Source organism: Syngnathus acus, chromosome 9 (assembly GCF_901709675.1).
Source record: "Syngnathus acus chromosome 9, fSynAcu1.2, whole genome shotgun sequence".
Taxonomy (NCBI): Eukaryota; Metazoa; Chordata; class Actinopteri; order Syngnathiformes; family Syngnathidae; genus Syngnathus; species Syngnathus acus.
The window spans coordinates 5525647-5543998 of record NC_051094.1 but is presented as its reverse complement, the minus strand read 5'-3'; the positions used below and the strand labels follow the sequence as shown (position 1 = coordinate 5543998).

General features: G+C 51.9%; 2 protein-coding genes and 1 long non-coding RNA gene across 9 annotated transcripts; 1 reads left to right on the top strand and 2 right to left on the bottom strand.

Moving 5' to 3' along the window:
- Positions 1-344: 344 nt before the first annotated feature.
- On the bottom strand, positions 345-13781 carry taok3a (TAO kinase 3a). Of its 6 annotated transcripts, none has more exons than XM_037258122.1 (21): positions 13501-13776; positions 10800-10914; positions 9960-10159; positions 9646-9717; positions 9452-9553; positions 9309-9354; positions 9122-9218; positions 8593-8706; positions 8292-8383; positions 8122-8215; positions 7766-7847; positions 7420-7587; positions 7169-7357; positions 6930-7025; positions 4513-4749; positions 4146-4274; positions 3457-3660; positions 3144-3383; positions 2694-2906; positions 2012-2194; positions 358-1221 (listed from the first exon to the last, which is right to left on the bottom strand). In XM_037258122.1, exons 3-21 carry the CDS (start codon positions 10089-10091, stop codon positions 1057-1059), a joined length of 2655 nt encoding a protein of 884 aa, XP_037114017.1. In that variant the 5' UTR covers positions 10092-10159; positions 10800-10914; positions 13501-13776; the 3' UTR covers positions 358-1056. The 6 variants fall into 6 exon arrangements, with proteins under 6 accessions (XP_037114020.1, XP_037114017.1, XP_037114015.1 ...); XM_037258120.1 differs by having other exon boundaries at positions 6930-7031; positions 13501-13774; XM_037258121.1 differs by lacking the exon at positions 358-1221 and adding an exon at positions 1733-1909 and having other exon boundaries at positions 6930-7031; positions 13501-13781.
- A 140-nt stretch (positions 13782-13921) lies between these two features.
- On the top strand, positions 13922-15034 carry LOC119126797. The gene is made up of 2 exons (XR_005098704.1): positions 13922-14054; positions 14463-15034. It is a non-coding gene; the product is annotated as an uncharacterized LOC119126797 (long non-coding RNA).
- rfc5 (replication factor C (activator 1) 5) lies at positions 14896-18132 on the bottom strand. 2 transcript variants are annotated; one of them, XM_037258180.1, is made up of 11 exons: positions 17834-18132; positions 17027-17091; positions 16792-16928; positions 16650-16729; positions 16404-16477; positions 16173-16332; positions 15919-16000; positions 15721-15850; positions 15479-15556; positions 15308-15362; positions 14896-15233 (listed from the first exon to the last, which is right to left on the bottom strand). In XM_037258180.1, the coding sequence occupies exons 1-11, from the start codon at positions 17878-17880 to the stop codon at positions 15134-15136; spliced, it is 1008 nt and encodes a 335-aa protein (XP_037114075.1). In that variant the 5' UTR covers positions 17881-18132; the 3' UTR covers positions 14896-15133. The 2 variants fall into 2 exon arrangements, with proteins under 2 accessions (XP_037114075.1, XP_037114076.1); XM_037258181.1 differs by having other exon boundaries at positions 17027-17196; positions 17834-17942.
- Between the last annotated feature and the right edge of the window lie 220 nt (positions 18133-18352).

Here is an 18352-nt window from a genome sequence, read left to right as displayed (position 1 = left end):
TTTTAAGGTATCGGGTTCTCGCGCTCTGCAGTACATTGGCGCTGTAGCAGATGGACGGACAGGTCACTGTCCGTCAGAAAGAAAGCAAGGTCTTTGTTCAATAATTTGAATCGTCGTGATAAATAGAATCACATGCGTCCAAAGTATGAGCGGAATCGTGGGAACTCCTGGAGAAAATTGGGATTGAACATCAACAGTCCTACAATCACAAACAATTTTCATTTGACCCACATCAGTATTTTTGGACATTTCACAATCTGAATCATTTCTAAAAGTTAATGTGCATAGGTTTTTAATTTTGTGTAACAACTTGATGACCAGAAGACAACATTTAGACATCAAAAACCTGGGCACACGTTAGTACTGTATTGTTTTACTTTTTTCAACGTTAACATTTTCATTTTTCACCTAGAACAGTGAACATGTTTCAAGAAAGACATGAACAGTTGGCAGGAATTTACAATTTCATGGAGGGGGGCGGGGGCGTTTTGGTTTAATCAAGTAAAGTAATTTAACAATTGTAGTGTGGGGTGAAATGAAACCGTTTTGGTGGTTGAATTGTGCTTGAGTTCATGACGCAAGGCGAGCCAAACCCCGACCCCATCAACGACGACAAGAAGCCGCGCGTGCACTTGATAAATAAATTGAAAGGAAAGCTTGTCGATGCTTCCGTGCTTGTTGCCAGGATTAAAGTGCTTGCAATTATCCTCATCGTGGTCGAAACAAATAAAATTGGAACACTTTATGGGAGGAGGGAAAACATTTGGGGGGTTTTTTAGCCTGTGAAATCGCAGTTAAAATAGAAATATGAAAATAAGTCAAAGCTCTCTGCAAATCTTTCGGTACAAAGTCGGCGCTCACGTGTGTCAGCGAGCGCTTTTTTGCTAGAATCGTAACCTCACCTTACGATGACGGTTATTCTTTGTCGTCTCCTCTTGTTCTCGGTCGCCTGAGCGGAGCGAAGGCTCCGAGTGGCGCTCGCTCGCGTGGCAGGAGCAGAGGAGGCGGTGGTGGGGGGGAAGTGGAGGGAAGGGAGGGGGCGCGGTCAAAGGCGCCTCATCTGTAGTCGTCTTTGGCCCAGTCGAGCGCGGCGGCCAAGTTGGCGAAGCCCAGGCGCGCGCTCTCCGCGTCAAAGGCGTCTAGCTCGCGCTCCTCGCGCTCGAGCAGATGCTTGACGCGCTCCGTGCGATCCTTCTGCACAGACAGCAACTCGTCCTCCATCTGACCGCAACAACAACACCACCACAATGGCTGTTTTATTTGACGTCGCAGAATCAAGATACGTTTCACATTTTATTCTAGCCATCCTCCCATCAATTATTTGTTCAACAAGCCAAGGCAGCTGTTATTTTTCTCCACTTGGGGTCGCCATCCTCTCGTTGTCTTTGTAACAGCTGTGGCTTTGCGCTTGCGTGCGTGTGCGCGCGCAGTTTTCAAAGACGTTCTGGTGAGTGACCCAAGACTGCACTCGCTTTGCCAACCACATTGTCAACTTGTCGGCTTAATTAGCGACAAAAACCGTGAGTGATCGTACTTGAAGAGCGTCTCTTTCAAAAAGGAGTAGCGAAAACGAGTGTTTAAATTGTACATTTAAAATAGCGCTTTAGCGACGACTTGTCAGTGAAAGCAATACAAGAGAAACAAAAGGTGGTGGGGGGGATTACTGTCATTTTACTTTTAGCCCCCCCCACCCAAAAAAAAAAAATAGTCATTACATTCCTTAGTCCCCGTGTGCGTTCGTGACAAATCACGCACGGGACAGTAGAACGCGCATAACACGTACACGCCCGCGAGTCGAGGGCGCAAGTATGACGTCATGGTGTTGGTGCGCCACGTCCACGCGCGTCCAGCAGAGGGCGACAGGCGACGCTACAACGCTATCCGGCCGCCCACCCGCCTCCTTTGTTGTCTGCACGCATGACGTCATCGCCATGAGGTCGCAGACAAATTCACAAGTGCGTACACACATCAGAACAAAGAGCCACAAAAACGAAGCCCCGTGACGTGATACCTTTTGCTCGAGGTGGGCGCGTCGTAGTGACACTTTCTGCTGCAGCTTGTGTCGCTCGCGCTGGTGCTGTGCGTCCGTCCGGGTCTTGATCTTGCTCTGGTAGGCGTTGAGCAGCTCCAGCTCCTGCTGCAGCTGCTGCTGGAGCGCCTGGCACTCTGCCTCCTGGGACTCGTCCAGCCGCAGCTGAGCGCAAGCGTGAGACAAGATCCCAGCGTCAGGTCTCCCAAAGGGACGGACAGACGGACGGACGTGCACGGGGGAGGAAACACAATTCGGGGAAAGGAAGCAAGAAGTAAAGATCCACACATCGGCGGGCCACCAAAGTCAAGCGTGTAATATTTGAATATAGGCTGCTCTTTGGAGGAGCGGGCGAGCCATATCCTTTCACTGGCATTTGACAGCAGCCCGTCCGTCCGTCTTCACCGATCTGTGCCGAGCTGACCGTGGCTCTCTCTAAGCAAATTGTGGCCAAATCTGCTTTGACCTCGGAGCCCTGCCAAAGTAGGAGCCTAGAGCGCGTGTTGGCGCTTTGTCGGCGCTGTCAATGTGAAAGGGTGCTCGCTCAGGGTGCTCGCTCGGGGTGCGTGCTCGCTCGCTCGCTTGGGGTGTTTGCTCAGGGTGCTCGCTCGGGGTGCTCGCTCAGGGTGCTTGCTTGGTTTCGAGGTGACGTGCAGGTACGCACCGCCTGCGAGGCCATCATGCAGTTGATGCTGTGCTCGTAGCGCTGGGCGAGGATGGCCAGCTTGCGCGTGTGCTCGTCCTTGAGGGCCTTGAGCACGGCCTTGTGCTCGCCCTTGGGCGTCACCTCCGTCTGGTGGTGGCGCAGCGCCTTGTACTGCTTGCTCTGCACCTTGCACGTGTCCTGGAACTGCTTCTTGATGGCCAGCTCCAGCGACTGCACGCGGGCACCCGCAGCACAACAAGTCACCATTCAACCCTCATCAAGACGAGCCTAAAGGGCGGGGCTATGCAAATCAAAGGTCAACACAACGGAGCAACCAGGAAGCCACCTTTCATCCGGGAGGAGTACGAGAAAAGCCACATTTGCGTGGAGCCAGTCTTTGGCTTTAAATCGGTGAGGCCCACCCAAAAGAGCTCGGGCGACAGGAAAGAAACCAGAAGCGGCACCCACCTTGATGTTCTTGGGCTGCTGCCGCAGCTGCATGACATGCTTGCGGCGGAGCTCCCTCTGCCGCCGGCCGTTGTACTCCATCTGGTTGTCCAGCTCAGTCTGGTGCTGCAGCCGGATCAGGTCCTCGCGCAGCTTCTGGAGGCAGCGCAGCTGCCGGCCTTCCAGCTCCCGCGTGGACTCGTCGTGGCGGATCAGCGTGGCGTGCTCCAGCTCCTTCTGGCTCTCCTTCTTATTCAGCTCCTGCAAATCCCAAACGGCGCCTTTTACCCAACGGCGGCAAGGGTGGGGTGGGGGTGGGGGCAAAACCTTGCACCTCCCGTATGTGCTCCTGCTCCAGGCGGTGGCGGGCGAGCATAGCGTTGCGCTTGAAGGCACGGGCGTGGCGCTCCAGGCGCAGGCGCTGTCGGGCCAGCAGCTCGGCTTCTTCCTCGGCCTGCGAGTGCTGCATGTTCTCCTTGTGCTTGGACAGACGCTCCTGCTTCTCCTTCTTGGGCGTGCTGGCGTCCTCGCTCATCTCCTGCCGCGCCAAACAACCACATGGTCAACCGTCGCTCGCTGTCTTTGACGTCTGGCAAGTCTCAAAGGCCGCGGCGTGCTTTCACACGTTTTGAAAACAGAAGATTGTCCAATTTGAAAGGAAAAAAATATAACAGCGTTCCTCAGCAGTTGAAAAGTGACCCACAAGCAAGGTGGTGCAAGTGACAACGGCCACAAAGTTGCGTCGCGCGTTATGCAAACTCATGGCCGAGCGGAAAAGAAGCTGGCAAAAACAGCGTTCAGTCACCAAGGAACTCCACCTCGGTGCTCGGCCAGCATCAAAGACGCTTTTGTGTCTTGGACGTCCTCAAATGAACAATTGTGTCTTGAAGGACAAATGTGGATGTGTTGTGAAGGCCAAAACGGTGGCTCGCTTTTGTAAAGTCTTCCGAGAGACATCCATTTTGTCCACATACAACCCATGTCGTGTGAAAGTGCGACATGTGGCGGTGGCAGCTTTCTTACCTCCTTGATCTTCTCTTTGCAGAGCTTGTATTGTTTCCTCTGTGTGTCCAGAAATGTGCTGAGCTCCTTTTTCTGCTGCGCCGCCATCTGCTGCTGGAACTTCTTCTCCTCGGCCAGAGCCACCTTGGCCTGCGCCGGAGAGCACGATGACACGTTAGCTAGTGTTTGCTAGCTCGTCTTGCGCCTGCGCGCACGCAGCTACTGTTTGCTAGCTTGTCCTGCCCCTGTGCGCACGCGGCTTGTGTTTGCTAGCTCGTCATGTACCTCGAGACACTTTGCCTTTCCTGCGTAGAGTTTTTCCCGTTGACACGTGTTTGCGTGCGTATTTGTTCCCCTGTTCCCAAGCCCCACTCCCACCGCCGCTCACCTCCTTGTCGGCGTGCACGGCCTGCCGCTTAGCCAGCTTCTCCAACTCGGCGTAGGCGTTGTTGGCCTGCGTCTCGACCTCCTTATGCAGCCTGAGGCGATGCTCGTCCATCTCGGCCTTGAGTTTGTTCTCCAGAGCTATCAGCTGCTTCTGGTGTTGTCTCCGCATGCGCTTGTAGCCCGACATCTGATCGCGCAGCTCGCCCTCCTGCTCGCGCTCGTGGATCTGCTTGGTCACCTGAGAGCCGAGAGCGCAACATTTGACTCAGACGCAAGCCAGAATGTTGCTGTTCTGCCACTTCAGCAGGATTGGACCAAACGCTGTTGTGAAGCCTTAACCCTAAGCAACCCCCACCACGCAGCGACAGTAGGGGCTACAATCCAACAGGCGGCCTCTCCACCAGAACCAAAACAGCAAGAGCAAGAACGTTTTGTTTTCCCACAACTACCGAGGCAAGTACGGTCGGTCTGCTTTTAGGCTCACCATATTGTATTGTCTTGAAATTCCGCCGCTTCCACATTTCTCAACAGATCTCAATCTCAAAAGATTGGGCAAAGAAGCACACAAAACAGTGCAACATTGAGTTTTTTCAGCTCAGCAGTTCTGTGCACTAATTTTGTTTTTCACGCTTTACATGCCAAGACTCACAAATGCAAATATTTTCAACAATTGACCTCTTTTACCCGCTTCTTGACCGATTCAAATCATTCCAATCTGCACCTTTTCCATCTTTGACTCCACCTCCCAGATTCCTCACGCCATTCAAAAGCCCGACCTTTGACGTCGGAACAATTCAATCACTGCGGGTCACGCTCGCCAAGGATCGTCAAGTGGACCAACCTGAAGGCAGAAGGGTCGCTGCGTGTCCATCTTCCGGTAGTTCCCGGCCAAACGCCTCGGACACAACATGGCAGCGAGCGCGGCCGAGCGCGGCGGCATCCGGGACGCTGGCCCGGGTGTCATCGTCTGGCCCCAGCGCGTCTGCAGGAGCTTGGGTGTCCGAAAGGAACCCCCCTCCTCCACGGTTGGATGCAAACCCAAAGGCCAAGGCCGACACAGAGCGGCTCTTTGAGCGGCGGGCGGGCAGCAGGTGGCTCACATGAATACCTCATTGACCGGACCTTGGAGGGGGGCGGGTTAGGTGGTGGCACGTTCGTGAGGGGAATTGCCAGCAACAGATGGATTGAGTGCTAAAAGAATGAAATTGCAAAGGCACCGTTTTGATCAAATTTGGCCAAGGACGCACACTCTCGCTCCAAATGACTTAATTTGGTGACAAGGAGACTATTGACTGGCGCACTGGACGAGTAGAAGACAACGTTGTCATTTTAAGAAGTGGCGGTCGGCTCAACTGCAAGAGCAAGAAGTGGGGGGTGGGGCACGCAGGATGCCTGCGAACTTGTGCGTTTGCAAATGACAGCCGGCTTCGTCGCTTCCTCGTTTGACAAGCGAGCTTTGCTTTAACCCATAATAACCTCTGCGCCTCCCCCACTCTCGCAACCTTCGCCTCCTACCCACGGAGGGCGCGCAAAAATCCCGCCGGAGGACCATCGCCTGAACCGGCATCGACGACGAGTGCGGCTTCACAATCTGCCCACGGCCGAACTCTTTGTCTCCCTGCCCGGGGCCGCGGGAAAAAGATGATGTCATCGAACACCGAGCCAGCACGCTGGCACACAGGAGCAAATGAGCTGACGTGCGAGCGCGTGCGTGTCCGTTCTAAACATTTGTCAAGGACACCGGGGCACGCTCATGTCAGCAAACTCACACACTGCAAACACTTGCACACAAACGCGCTCGGTCTCTCTCTCCCTCTCTGTCACGCACGCACGCGCCCAGCGGTTGACAGCGAGTTGCAAGAGCCCACGTGAAAGCCAGACGACTTACTACAACTGGCTACCACTTGTTTCCATGACAACAGACGAGCGAGAGACCTAGCGAGAAAGAAAAGAAGTGGAAGGAGAATGCCCACCACGCAGCTCATTTAGGCTGCTCCTGCTGCCAGTGGCTGCAAGAAAATCGCTGAGAGCTAAAGACATGCATGTGGGTAGATGCAATTGACATGACCATGCCCACCAAACATCTCACGCAGCCTGTTTGGTATTGCCGTCGCTGCTTATGGAATGCAGCCGTCCGTCAAATCTTTGCCAAATAGCAAACGATGCGTCGCCAGATAACCAGCTGGCTTGGAGACATTGGCCGTGTTTTTCATTCAGCCCTGTCCGCATGTGACATGGAGCCACGCGAGCAGACGAGAACGCAGCCAAGTGACTCGCTTGGAGTGAGCGTATACACAGCAGCTCACAAGTCCATCGAGTCGCAGCCCGCGCAGCCCGCTGAGGCGCAAAACTCACTCAAAGCTGCGGCCGCAGATGTTCTGGCTTTCCATGAGTCAGGCGGGGGGGGAGGGAGCTCACCAAAGATGCTGACTTGATGGTGGCAAAGCGGGCCTGGTTCTTGTAGCTTTGGGCCTGGCTGCTCTTTGGGTGCATGCTGTCATCCCATTTGCAATGCTGCTCCTGAAAAACACACACACACACACGTTTGTTTATTTTCCCTTCAGCAAGCCAGCACGCTGACTTTTGGCTTATCCACTGAGCAGTCCCTGCAACCCGTCCCAGCTGATAGTCCGGGCAGCCCGTTGTGGCGGTAATACCTCGTCAGCAGGCGCTGGGGACTCCAGGGTGCCCCCGTAGTCGTGCGGATGCATCATCAGGCTCATGTCGTCCAGATGCTCCTGCAGGCTGTTGACGCTGCCGCTCGGGCTGCCCGTGCTGACCGACGTGCTGGCTACCGAGTGGTCGCTGCCCAGGCTGTTCATCTCGCGACTGGCCGCCTCGCTGTCCTGCCATGTCACGTCCACAAAGTTACTTCTGCGCACGGCCGTCTGAATGTGTCTGGTCCCACCTCCTCGTCCTCCTGGCTCTCCCCCATGGGCCCGTTGTGCTTCTCCTGGTAGAGGATCTTCTTCATCTTGCGGTACTGCAGGTGGTCCAACTCGCGCACAGCATCTTTGGTCCTCTGGATCAGGTCCAGCAGGATCCTCGGCGACCGCTCCCGTCGCACAAAGTCATGCTGGGACGAGAAAAATGCTTTTAAGAGGGCGCTTTGTGAGACGCACAGAAAATCAAACAAGAGTCCTCGTTCGCTGGTGGCGCTTTGATATCAAATGGACTTTATTCGAACAAAAACATTTCCAACGCGGGCAGTTTGGAAATCGGCTTCAAATACCGGCGTTGCGGCGGCCACTCACTCGCAGCAGCTCCCCCGACGAGGGTCGCTCCTGAGGAATTTTCAGAAGGCAGTAGTCCACAAAGCTTCGGAAAAGGTCAGACCTGCACAGATGGAAGCCCTGTTGGACTTGTGCATTTACTCCAATCATATGTTTCCAATTCAATTCAATTGATTGAAAACGAGCACATCTGCTCCAAAGACGAATTTCATTTTTCAAAGAAGCTGCATTTTAAAAACAAATGGACTAATGACAAAGGCATAGTTCCAACCTCGTCGTATTGCAGTGTGCGTATTGTGCGGTGGTGTCACGTGTTGCCTGGCATGTTGGGCTGGGCTAGGCTAGGCTAGTGTAGGGGGAGCACGCTGGCGCCTTACCACTCGTTGGCTTGCAAGGTGGGCGAGTCGTTCTGCGCGATGTGATATAAGGCACTCATGGCGTTCATGTTGAACAGCGGCGGCTTGCGCTCGGCTGGAAGCACACACGCCAGACAAAAGTCAGTCAAAGGCCCCACGGACCCAAGTCACCTTTGGCTTGGCACAGCTACCTAATTCGATGCAGGTGATCCCCAGGGACCAGATGTCCACTTTTCCTTCGTACTGGCCCTCGTCCATGGCCAGGATCACTTCGGGGGCCATCCTGACCACACGCACAACAAACACGCCATTACGCACACCAAAGGTTTCCCTCATGCCGCAAGCAAATGTCTCCAATGGCCTTTCCACGTCCACGCGTGTTTTTGCAGTGGCCCGGGGAGAACACAAACTAAGCATGAATAATACAAACAATGAGGCCCGGCCAAAATGAAAAGTGAAAGCCCAACTAGGAGCCCTCATTCAAAGTCTCACCAGTAAGGCGTCCCCACAAAGGAGTTGGCGGGTGAGGCGATGGAGGCGGAGCCAAAGTCGGCCAGCTTGACCTGGCCTAGCTCCGTCAGCAGGATGTTCCCCGCCTTCACGTCTCTGAAGAGGCACAAAAATACCAGTGTTGACAAAACAACATTGAGCTTTGCAGCTGAACAAAAAGGCTTTAAATAAAACAAGGACATTGCATCTTACGTTCAATAAAAAAAATACCTTTTTGCTCTTTTTTTTTTTTCCCCCAGGAAAATAAAAGAACGTGGTCTGAATTTGGAGGGATGTGTTTTCCATTTGACAGGGTTTCTGCTTTTTCAATGTATTCAAAGCATTTGATTTAAAATCCCTCAAAACTGTCCCTTTTTCCTTCAAATATTTTGGCTGTTTTTACCCCCCTCTGGCTCCAGACGGCGTACCCATTCCGCCCTTGCGTTTTATCGTGCCGAGGTCGCTCGAGGTCGCTCGAGGTCACCCCGCTGGCTTCTGCTCGCTGTTGACGAGACGGACTTACGATGCTCACCTGTGAATCATGTCGTGGCAATGCAAGTAAGCCAGTCCCAGCAAGGCACCGTGGGAGATGGCGGCAATTTCCGTCTCTTGCAGTGGCTTCTTGTGAACTTTGATAGACCCGAGCAAAGAAAAAAAAAAATGACAACCTTCTCGTACACAAATTTGAATGCAGAAGATCCTCCGGGGAGCAAACGTACCCTCGAGTAAATCCGAAGCTGATCCCAGGCAGTACTCCATCACCAGCTTTTCAAACGCACAAGAAAGATGAGCTCAGGCTTTTGAACCACCGAGCAAACGGCAGGGGGCGCCGTCCGGACACGTCACGGAAGGAAATACTCACCCAGGCGGTGTTGTCTCTCAGGTAGCAACCTTTGTACTCGATGGTGTTGGGGTGGCGCAGCTGGCCCAGAAATTTCACCTCCTTGATGATGTCCTGCCACTTCTGCCCGAGAAATTCACGCTCGGAGCTTGCGCAATGCTGACTTTTTCTTGGGAGCGTATCGCCGTGTGTGCGTGCGTGTGTGCGTGTCTTACTTCAGTGGTCTGCTTGCCGTGGTAGGACATCTTCTTGATGGCCACCACCTCGTTGGAATACGAGTTGCGGGCCTGAACGAAAATGACAAGACAATGAGAGCAGAGCAGACACATTCATTCTGGTGCCCAAAAAAATCTTTGTCTGACTTGGGCAACGACGCTAACGTTGCTAACGTCGCAGGGAGTAGTCTCAAGCATCGGCCTAAAAAATGGCCGATGACAACAACTTCCACGTCAGGCTTGGGCCCTTGGGACTTTTTCCAAGACCCGATAGGGCTCGCTTTTTTCTTCGCGTCCTAAAAGTCTTGACTTACAAAGTAGACGGCCCCGAAGCTGCCATGTCCGATCTCGTGCAGGTCGCAGAAGACGTCCTCGGGGTCGTCTTTGAAGAAGAGCTGGGCCAGCTCGGGGTCCTTGGGCGCCCCTTTGCGCGCCGACGACGGCATGGCTAGGGGGCGCTGCTCTCGTCGACGCCAGCCGCCGGCCTGGCATTGGCCAGCCGCACCGCCAAAGGCTGCCGAGCAAAAACCAAAAGGTCACCAAGCTGAAAGCCCTTCCCTTCGCCACGGGCGGGATTGCCAGGTGTGTCCTCAATCAAAAAGACATTCAAGAAGCGCCGATACCGAATACAGAGCAAGGGTTAGGGTTAAGGTCAGCATTAAGACATTTTCAACCAAAGATGAAAGTCAACCTTCACAATGAACCCTTTCAATGAGCCATTTGGATGTCTCTTCTTTTACTTCTCAACTCAGCTTTCAACATTGATCACAAAGGAATCCCGGCCGAAGATGCGGCCACTTTGAGCCGCCGTCCGTCAAAAGCGGGACACCAGAGGCGGCCAATACTACTTGCTTTCCATTCTCCCTCTACTGTGCCACCATCTAGTGGCCGGCCAATTGTGCAATTACAGCCAAAATAAATGTTGAACAAAATGGCGCAAGTACAAAGCAATTGGGGCCTTATTGACACGATCGCTGCCCTTATTTTCACGATAGATTCAAGTGAACCGAAGGCATGCGATCATGACGGGAGTGATCAGCCAATATAGGCTCACGCGACCCTCGTGAGAATCAAGCACTACGGAAGAACACCAAGGGAGTTAGCATTTTTGCTTCACACACCACCAAGCGGGTACGTTGTGTTGCATAGTCTACCTGAGTGTGAATGGAGCGGTCGCCAGATGTGCCTTTGGTCGCTCCTTCTGCCCTCACTTAAAAGCCGAAGCAGATTTGACGCCAATGCTCCTCGCAGACGAGATCTTTCTTACTCCTGGAACAAGGAAGAATCAAAAAAAGACTCCGCACTTAGAATTTCAAAGCACATCTCGGAATGGACTATTTTTTGGGGGCTTGATGAGAGTGTGGCTGCAGATTAAACTATGAGCAGGATAAAAATATCTGCCTGTGCACATGCGCACGCATGCATGCACTCACACACACACGTGGTCTAGATGTATAAAAAATAAAGAGCGTGCCCGTGAATCATTTCAAACGCAAACCGACACTGGCAGGAACCTCTGGGACCCTTGGCTTCCTCCTCCTCAGCTTCCTCACTCTTCCTTATTTAGGCACTTGGTGGTCCATTTGCTCATCACCAAGTTAGTCAGCAAGCCTCAGTTAGCGCCAGTCAGGTTAGTGGGTAGTCAATTAGTCAGTCAGTCCATCCATCTGTCCGTCCACTTGCCGGCTGACTTTTCAGTCAGTTAGCCGGACAGTCGACCAGTCCGTCTGCTATTGACTTAGTTCTTTTCTAACCTTGTTCATGAGTCGCTCCATCTGTCCTTATCCTAGTTAGTCGGTTACATCTAGTGCCAACAAGAGTTCATCGGTTGTTTATTTCTTCATTGCTCAGTCCATCTGACTGTCCACTAGTATGTTGTAGTAATCCATCCATTGGTTAGTTTTTTTCTTAGCGTGCTGCTAGCTACGTTACATAGAGCTACGACAGTATAGCCATAAAATATCTTCATATTACTGTTTTTTTCCCATGTATAATGCGCGAAATGTAACTAATTTATTGTCCTAAAATCTGGGGTGCGCATTATACATGGGTACAATTTATTATTATTTTTTTTAATCCGGATATCATACTGAGGCCGCCATTACAGATGTGCTTTCTTCTCTGTTGTTCACTTCAAACACGCTCCATACGAACACAATGCTCTCGTATCAGACGCTTGCTCGATCACCTGCTCGTTTGCTGTCACAATGTACCCTACACAAATCCGAAACATTTCTTCGCTATTGAGTTTGCTAGCGCATGCGCAGTGATACTGACCGGCAGAATAACATCCGGTTGTTCCCAAAGATGATCTTTTTTCTGAAATAATTTTACGTTTACGGACTTAAGCAGGAGTCAAAATTTGGGTGCGTATTATACATGGGTACAGGCTTTTTTCCAGCATCAACATGCCATTTTTAGGGTGCGTATTATACATGGGGGCGCATTATACATGGAAGAAAACGGTATTTCCAAAACACTTGATGTTGGTTGGTAAATCCGCCAGCCCTCAACACATTCTTAGAGCCAACCCGGGACACTAAAACAACGACCACGCTGGCCGCCAGTGGCTAAAAGTATGCTAATTAGCGCTAACCCGCCAAGCAGACTGGACTCGTACGACTTAACATTGCGGATTATCTTTAGCAACAGCTACTGACAGCGCGGTAGGAAAAATGAGGTCAACTGTGAACTGAGGAGGCGCGACTCCAGTAAAAAAAAAAAAAAAGAAAAAAAAGCGTGACGTCATCAAACGTGTTAGGAACCCGAGCCGATCTGAACAACCGAGTAGATGTGCTACCTCCACCGGCTCTCTGCGTAAAAAGTAGGAAGGTATTACGGGCGTGAGGAAGCAATTTTATTGGGGGGGGGGGGGGGGGGGGGTCATCTGGGTCGCCCAAGTGGAAAAAAGCAGAAGCCAGAGGAAAGCCCAAAGAGGAAACGGCCACCGAGTCATCTCGTCCTTGTCTTCAAATGCATGCCGGCGCTCTAAATTATGTACACGCCATACAAGAGACGGCCCGGCCCGCAGGCATGCAGACCGATCCTTCGTGCTCCTTAGGACAGTGACGCCACGACTACTCAATAATGAGCAGAACGACTGACAAACTGTGACGTAACGTCGCTCAGCTGGATGAGGAACATGGATTCGCATTCCCCAAACATCCAATCGTTTTCCAAACAGATGACCGAGCAGCTGACACGAACAATAACCGAAAAACGGTGTTAACTAAAAACATCAACCTGTGTAAACTGCACTCAGTGAAGAGCACAAATATGAAAAACACAAATTCACATTTTCCCAACACTTGGGCCTTGACACAATGAGTGCACGAGAATGGCGGCAAAAGGTGTTTTCTTGGTACGACGAGTTAACGTAAATCGGGTGACGTCCGACGTATAACGAATCCTCACGGGCGCGCATTTTTCAACATCCACCAGGACAAAAGCAACGGGATCGCGCGCGCGCACGGTCTTATACGCTTGCACGAGCGACAGACGGCGAAGCGTCTGTTGGCGCGTGCGTGAGCCATGGGGGTGGGGGGGTTGACGTCATTTTCTAGCTTTTTACAACAATCGTGTTTACTTTGAACGCAGCGCGTCAGTCGACAAATTCGATTGAATGGTAGATAAATGGTAAAAAATAAATTTACTGGAATTAATAAACGCACAAAATAGGGATAATTTAGATCAAAGGCAAAAATTTGAATGGGGTGGGGGGGGGGGCAGCGGCGGCGTTGATAGTAAAACCTTCCACGGTAGTCCACGCACTTGTCACGCTGACCCACATTGCGTAACACTGACGAAATCCTCCTCCCCACCTGCTGTCACATTCCGCCCGTGTGTCGAACTCACCAGCGGCACCGGCGAAGACCACCGAGCGAGCGACGCATCCTTGTCCCAAGAAAGCGGCCGTGGACGCGGAGCAGGTGACCTAACCCGAGCGAACCGCGGCCACAGCCACGGCAGTCGTCTGTCAGCCGACTGGAAGGCAAGCTGCGTGCTGACCAATCATCCAAACGTGATGCGACTCATCCGAAGCAGAGTCGACAGCTACGAAGTTGCCGCCGCCTCCGACCGAGTGCAGTGACGTCGTCGATTGAAAGACTCCCAAGTGACTTTGCGCTAGCATGAGCTAGCGGCTAATCCGCCAGTAGGAAGTGTCAATCACGCACACACCCCCGCTCGTTGCCCTCCTTCCCCTCGGCTGCTCACCTATTTTTAGGTGGTGGTGGTGGTGGTGTGGGAGAGGGGGCGCAAATCGTCGTGCTAGGAGCTAAAACACACGCACACGCACTCACTCACACAAAGAGACATGGAGATTTTGTTCCAGTTTTGGGAGAGAAACTGTCTCAGTTGTGGTCGGACTTCCTGATTGGATGATGACGGCGGGAAACGCAAAGCCTCAGGTCGATTGAGCGTGAGTCACACGCACACGAATGCGCGCGCACGCGTCGGACAACCCAAAGTTGCATTTGTCGCCTAGAAAAACATAATTAAAAGGACATTGTATCTGAATAAGTCTTCATACCACACTGTCACTCCTTTGTGTCATGTGTGGTGAAAAGATGCAGGACTCGCGTGCGCGTTCGTGCAACAAGCGGGAAGGCAATAAGCGGTTTCAAAGGTAATGCTGCCACCTCCCGGTCATATTTGGAACTATATTAACGTCGACCCCCGTTTTGGCATTTTCCTCGGCCACTGGCGGAGCTAGAGGGGGGCTACGGGGGAACCACCCACAACTATGCTCGGTACTAGGCCAGGGGAGTTCGGGGAAGTTTAATAATTGTTCCATATTTTTCCCTGGTTCTCCAAAGTGTCAAACGCGTGGAACTCCCAGTCGCAAGGCAGGGCCTGGCGTGCTTTTGCCGGTTGGTCATCTCCCGTGTGTGATGCAGGGCAAGGGCTTCCTAGTCGAAATGATGAGAGGTCTCCAGGTGGGAAGCAACATCACGATCAGCGGATGAGGCAACCAGACGACGAAGAGGTACGGCATCCAGACATGCAAACCGACGAGCAGGGTCATTTGTCTTCTAACAGGCAACGCTGCCGTAAATTTATTTGATGGTCCGTTTTGGCTGTCATGCATCACCGCCATGTACATAAAAAGACTAAAACTCCCACTTTGGTCACATTTGTCTTCTTATGGTTGCACACAAAAGGCATCAGAGAAACGTGTCATAATTTAGTAATATTTCTCATTTTTGAATTAAAGTTGAGCTTTACAGAGTAACGTGTCAAAAGCCTTGCTATTTTTTGTAATACAAAAAAAGTTTTATTTGAAAAAGATCAAATTGGGTACATATGTGGAAAACAAATGATTATTTTTGAAATTGTTTTATGTTGTTATGCTTGCCGAATAAAACATGAGTAACTTTGATCCAAAAACGATGCTGCAATGAAGTGTTTTTGTTTTTCTTCTCCGCGTTTAGTTTAGTCAAGAAATTGGTTGAGGAAAGACTGCGTCCGCAGCACTCACAATTGAGCGTCACTGGGCCTCGCTAAGCAGCAGGTTGCGCGCCACCTGGAATGCCGCCACCATGGAGCTCAGCTGGATCTTCTCGCTGGTGCCCGATGCCAGCCGGTGCCTAAAAACCAGAGCGGGCGGCGGGTCAGCGCGGGCCGGCTTTGCCTTTTGGCCACGTCGCGCACGCGCACTTACTCCACGTCCGCCAGCTTGATGAGGAGGTTCATGCGCACCGAGGGCGGTAAGTCCACTTTTTAAACCATTGGCAAACCGAGAAAAGAAAACACAACAACAGCGCTCATTTGGAATGCAGCTCAGGATGAACCAGCGCAGCTCACAGTTGGCGTTGGCTCAAAATGTACGTACCTCTGTGGATGAGCAGGTGGACCCGCGTGAGGATGTCCTGCAGCGCTAAACCTTTCAGCGTCTTCAACTCCAGGATCTCTGGTGGACGTGCAAAAGACAAATGAGGGGGGGAGGCAGTGACCCACCATAAGCGCTTTCTGTAAATTGACTTTTTGACCGGCTGCCCAAAGAGTTTTTCAGCCTTCCTCAGATCCGTTTGTCCAGTCGGATCCGAATGCGCCAGTGTCAACGTTGGGACTTACGCTTATAGGCGGTGCCAAAGTCTTTGTTGAGTGACCAGTCCAGGATGTTAGCGATGTCGGAGCGCAGCGGCTGTCCCGTGCAGGCGTAGGCCGTGTCCTCGGTGATGCGGCTGTATGCCATGCTCGTGCTCTGCAAAGGCAGGCGTGTCAAGCAAAAGCATCACATGGCCGCCGGGAGGAAAAGACGGAGGGCGGCACCTGCAGGATGTTGAGGCATCGCCGCATGTCGCCCGACGACAGAGCCACCAGCGCCTTCATTCCATCCGGAGTGACGTCCACGCTGGACACAAAGAAGAAGGCTGTCGTAAACTCGCGCTTGTCGCTAACGTCGCCTCGTCAGAGCCTCTCCTCCAATCCGCGTGGAGGCCATCACAAACTCAGCGTGCGCTGTGATGACCCACTCACTCCCGAGGTCAAAGTGTTTTTTGGTGTTTGGGCCGGCGGCCACCGACCTCTCCTGCTGGATGACGTGCTGCAGCCTGGGGATCATCTGCTCGGGCGATAGCGGTCCGAAGCGGAAGCGCGTGCAGCGAGACTGCAACGCCGGGATGATTTTGGACAGGTAGTTGCAGATCAGGCAGAAGCGGGCGTTCTCCGTGTACTTCTCCATTACTGGCGTGGGTGACGGCAACACGTGAGAAGCGCTCATCGAGAGGGACGCCTTTGGCCGGCACGAGGCTCACCGCGCCGCAAGGCGTTCTGGGCATCCTGCGTCATGGCGTCGGCCTCGTCCAGGATCACCAATTTGAACCCTTTCCTGAACGGGCACGGGAAGCACACGGGAAGCCGTCAAGAGCCGCTCGCTCGCCCGCTCCCTGCTCGAGAGAGCGCTGGGAGTGAGGACGAATGATGAAAGATGATTCCTCGTCGCCACGGGGAAAGAAACCGGCGTGCCACTCGCACCCAAAAGCTTGCGAGCCGCGTCTTACTTGAAGATGGTTCTGGTGCTGGCGAAGCTCAGGACGGGCCCTCGCACCACGTCGATGCCTCGGTCGTCCGACGCATTGAGCTGCAACGCCAGCTTCGGTCAGAACGCAGCCCGGCGCCTCCGAACGGGCCGAGGAGACGTACCTCCAGAACCATGGAGTTGAACTCCTTGCCCTTGTATAGCTGCTTGGCGCAGGCCAAGATAGTGGATGTCTTGCCGGTCCCGGGCGGCCCGTACAACAGCAGATGTGGCAGTCGGTCTTCGCTGATGAACTTCTGGACTGCAAATTCGTGTAGGAAAAAATAAAATAAAAATGCCTGCGTGTTATTTGACCGCGTCACTTTTCATCTCGCCGCTCACCCGTGGCTTTCGACTTACTGGTGCTGAGAATGTCTTTGTGTGAGATCAGGTCGTCCAGTTTCTGCGGTCTGTATTTTTCCACCCTGGAGCGCAAGCGGTTCAATAAACAAGTGCATGTGCGAGGATGCGCTCTTCAGCACTCCCTGATACGTGTGGCGATTCATTGCTGCTTTGGATTAGGGCGGCAACTAAGGAGTAGCCATGTTGTCCAGTTTAATCCACCATTCGGGGAAAACATAAACAGATTTCTTTCCTTTCATTCGTTATTTCAAACAGAAAAGCAGATACAAAAACGATGACAACGCAGCTCCTAATTTGGTTGGAAAATGAGCAAAAATGTCAATTGTTGTAAAAGCAGGTGTTTGCTTAAAAAAAAAAACACGGAGGAAGAAATGGGAGAATATTTACAGGTGAAAGGCTCCAGATTCATGGATTTGTACAATACGTTAATAAATCACTTAATTATTCATCAACTACAATTTCAGCGAGCACAATGACAGTTAAACTTCGACATAATTTTCTTTTTTCAAACGGGCGCAGTGTAGCGCCAACTACAGGCAAGAAACACTTAAACATCCGTTGTTGGTGTTGGTTTCCCGCGGCCGCGGTGAGGGAAGCCGAAGTCCACTGGAAGATGTCAAGCTTAAAGTAATTCTGCTACCGTGCACAGGATATAAACTGAAAACTCGAATGAAGCGGTTGAAGTAGGCAAGGATGAAAACGGAAGCGGACTTGCCGAACTGCGAAGGTAAGAGAAGCTAAGCTATGCTACGTTAGCCTTGCGACTTTGGCTAACTTGGCTCGGCGACGCCGCGTCTCGCTCACCAGGGTAAGTTTGTGGATTTCAGCGGTGTTTTCGCGGTGGCGGCCATCACGTTATCGTGGAACGGAAAGAAAACGTCAGCGGGACGCCACGGCGGCAACTTTGACGCCACTCCAACTCGCCGTATTTACCGCGCGCAACACAAACCGGAATAGACGTCACAGCCTGGTAAGTCCTTTTCCGGTATTGTGGACATGGAATTGTAGAAATTTGGGGAAAACGCTTGACACGTTGAGCTGGATATTTTCGAAACATTATTAAGATATTCTTGAAAATATATAAGTAAATCATTGGGGATATTTCTTCTATCATTACAGGACATATTTTTATGTAACTTTAGCCCTCATAAATGAGATGAATGAATAAAGAATGCATAGTGTATGGGAATTGCGCAAAAGTCCATTTTAAAAACAGAATTGTTTTCTCGCATTTACAGTTAATGTCATTATGTGATATTCTCCAAAATGCTAAATCATATCAACCCTTTTATTTATTTTTAATAAATATTTCATCTAATTTTC

Bases quoted from the DNA above. Each gene is read 5' to 3' on its own strand.
- taok3a (XM_037258120.1), bottom strand. From the start codon at position 10,091: ATGCCGTCGTCGGCGCGCAAAGGGGCGCCCAAGGACCCCGAGCTGGCC. The intron at 8,384-8,592 runs GTGAGACTTTGA...GCGTGTGGTCAG, and splicing joins TTTGTGGGGACGCCTTACTG to GATGGCCCCCGAAGTGATCC. The intron at 3,661-4,145 runs GTAAGAAAGCTG...TTGGCGCGGCAG, and splicing joins GCAAAGAGAAGATCAAGGAG to GAGATGAGCGAGGACGCCAG.
- rfc5 (XM_037258180.1), bottom strand. From the start codon at position 17,880: ATGGCCGCCACCGCGAAAACACCGCTGAAATCCACAAACTTACCCTG. The intron at 16,730-16,791 runs GTACGTCTCCTC...CTGGCGTTGCAG, and splicing joins TCAACTCCATGGTTCTGGAG to CTCAATGCGTCGGACGACCG. The intron at 15,363-15,478 runs GTACGTACATTT...TGGTTTAAAAAG, and splicing joins CCACCTGCTCATCCACAGAG to TGGACTTACCGCCCTCGGTG.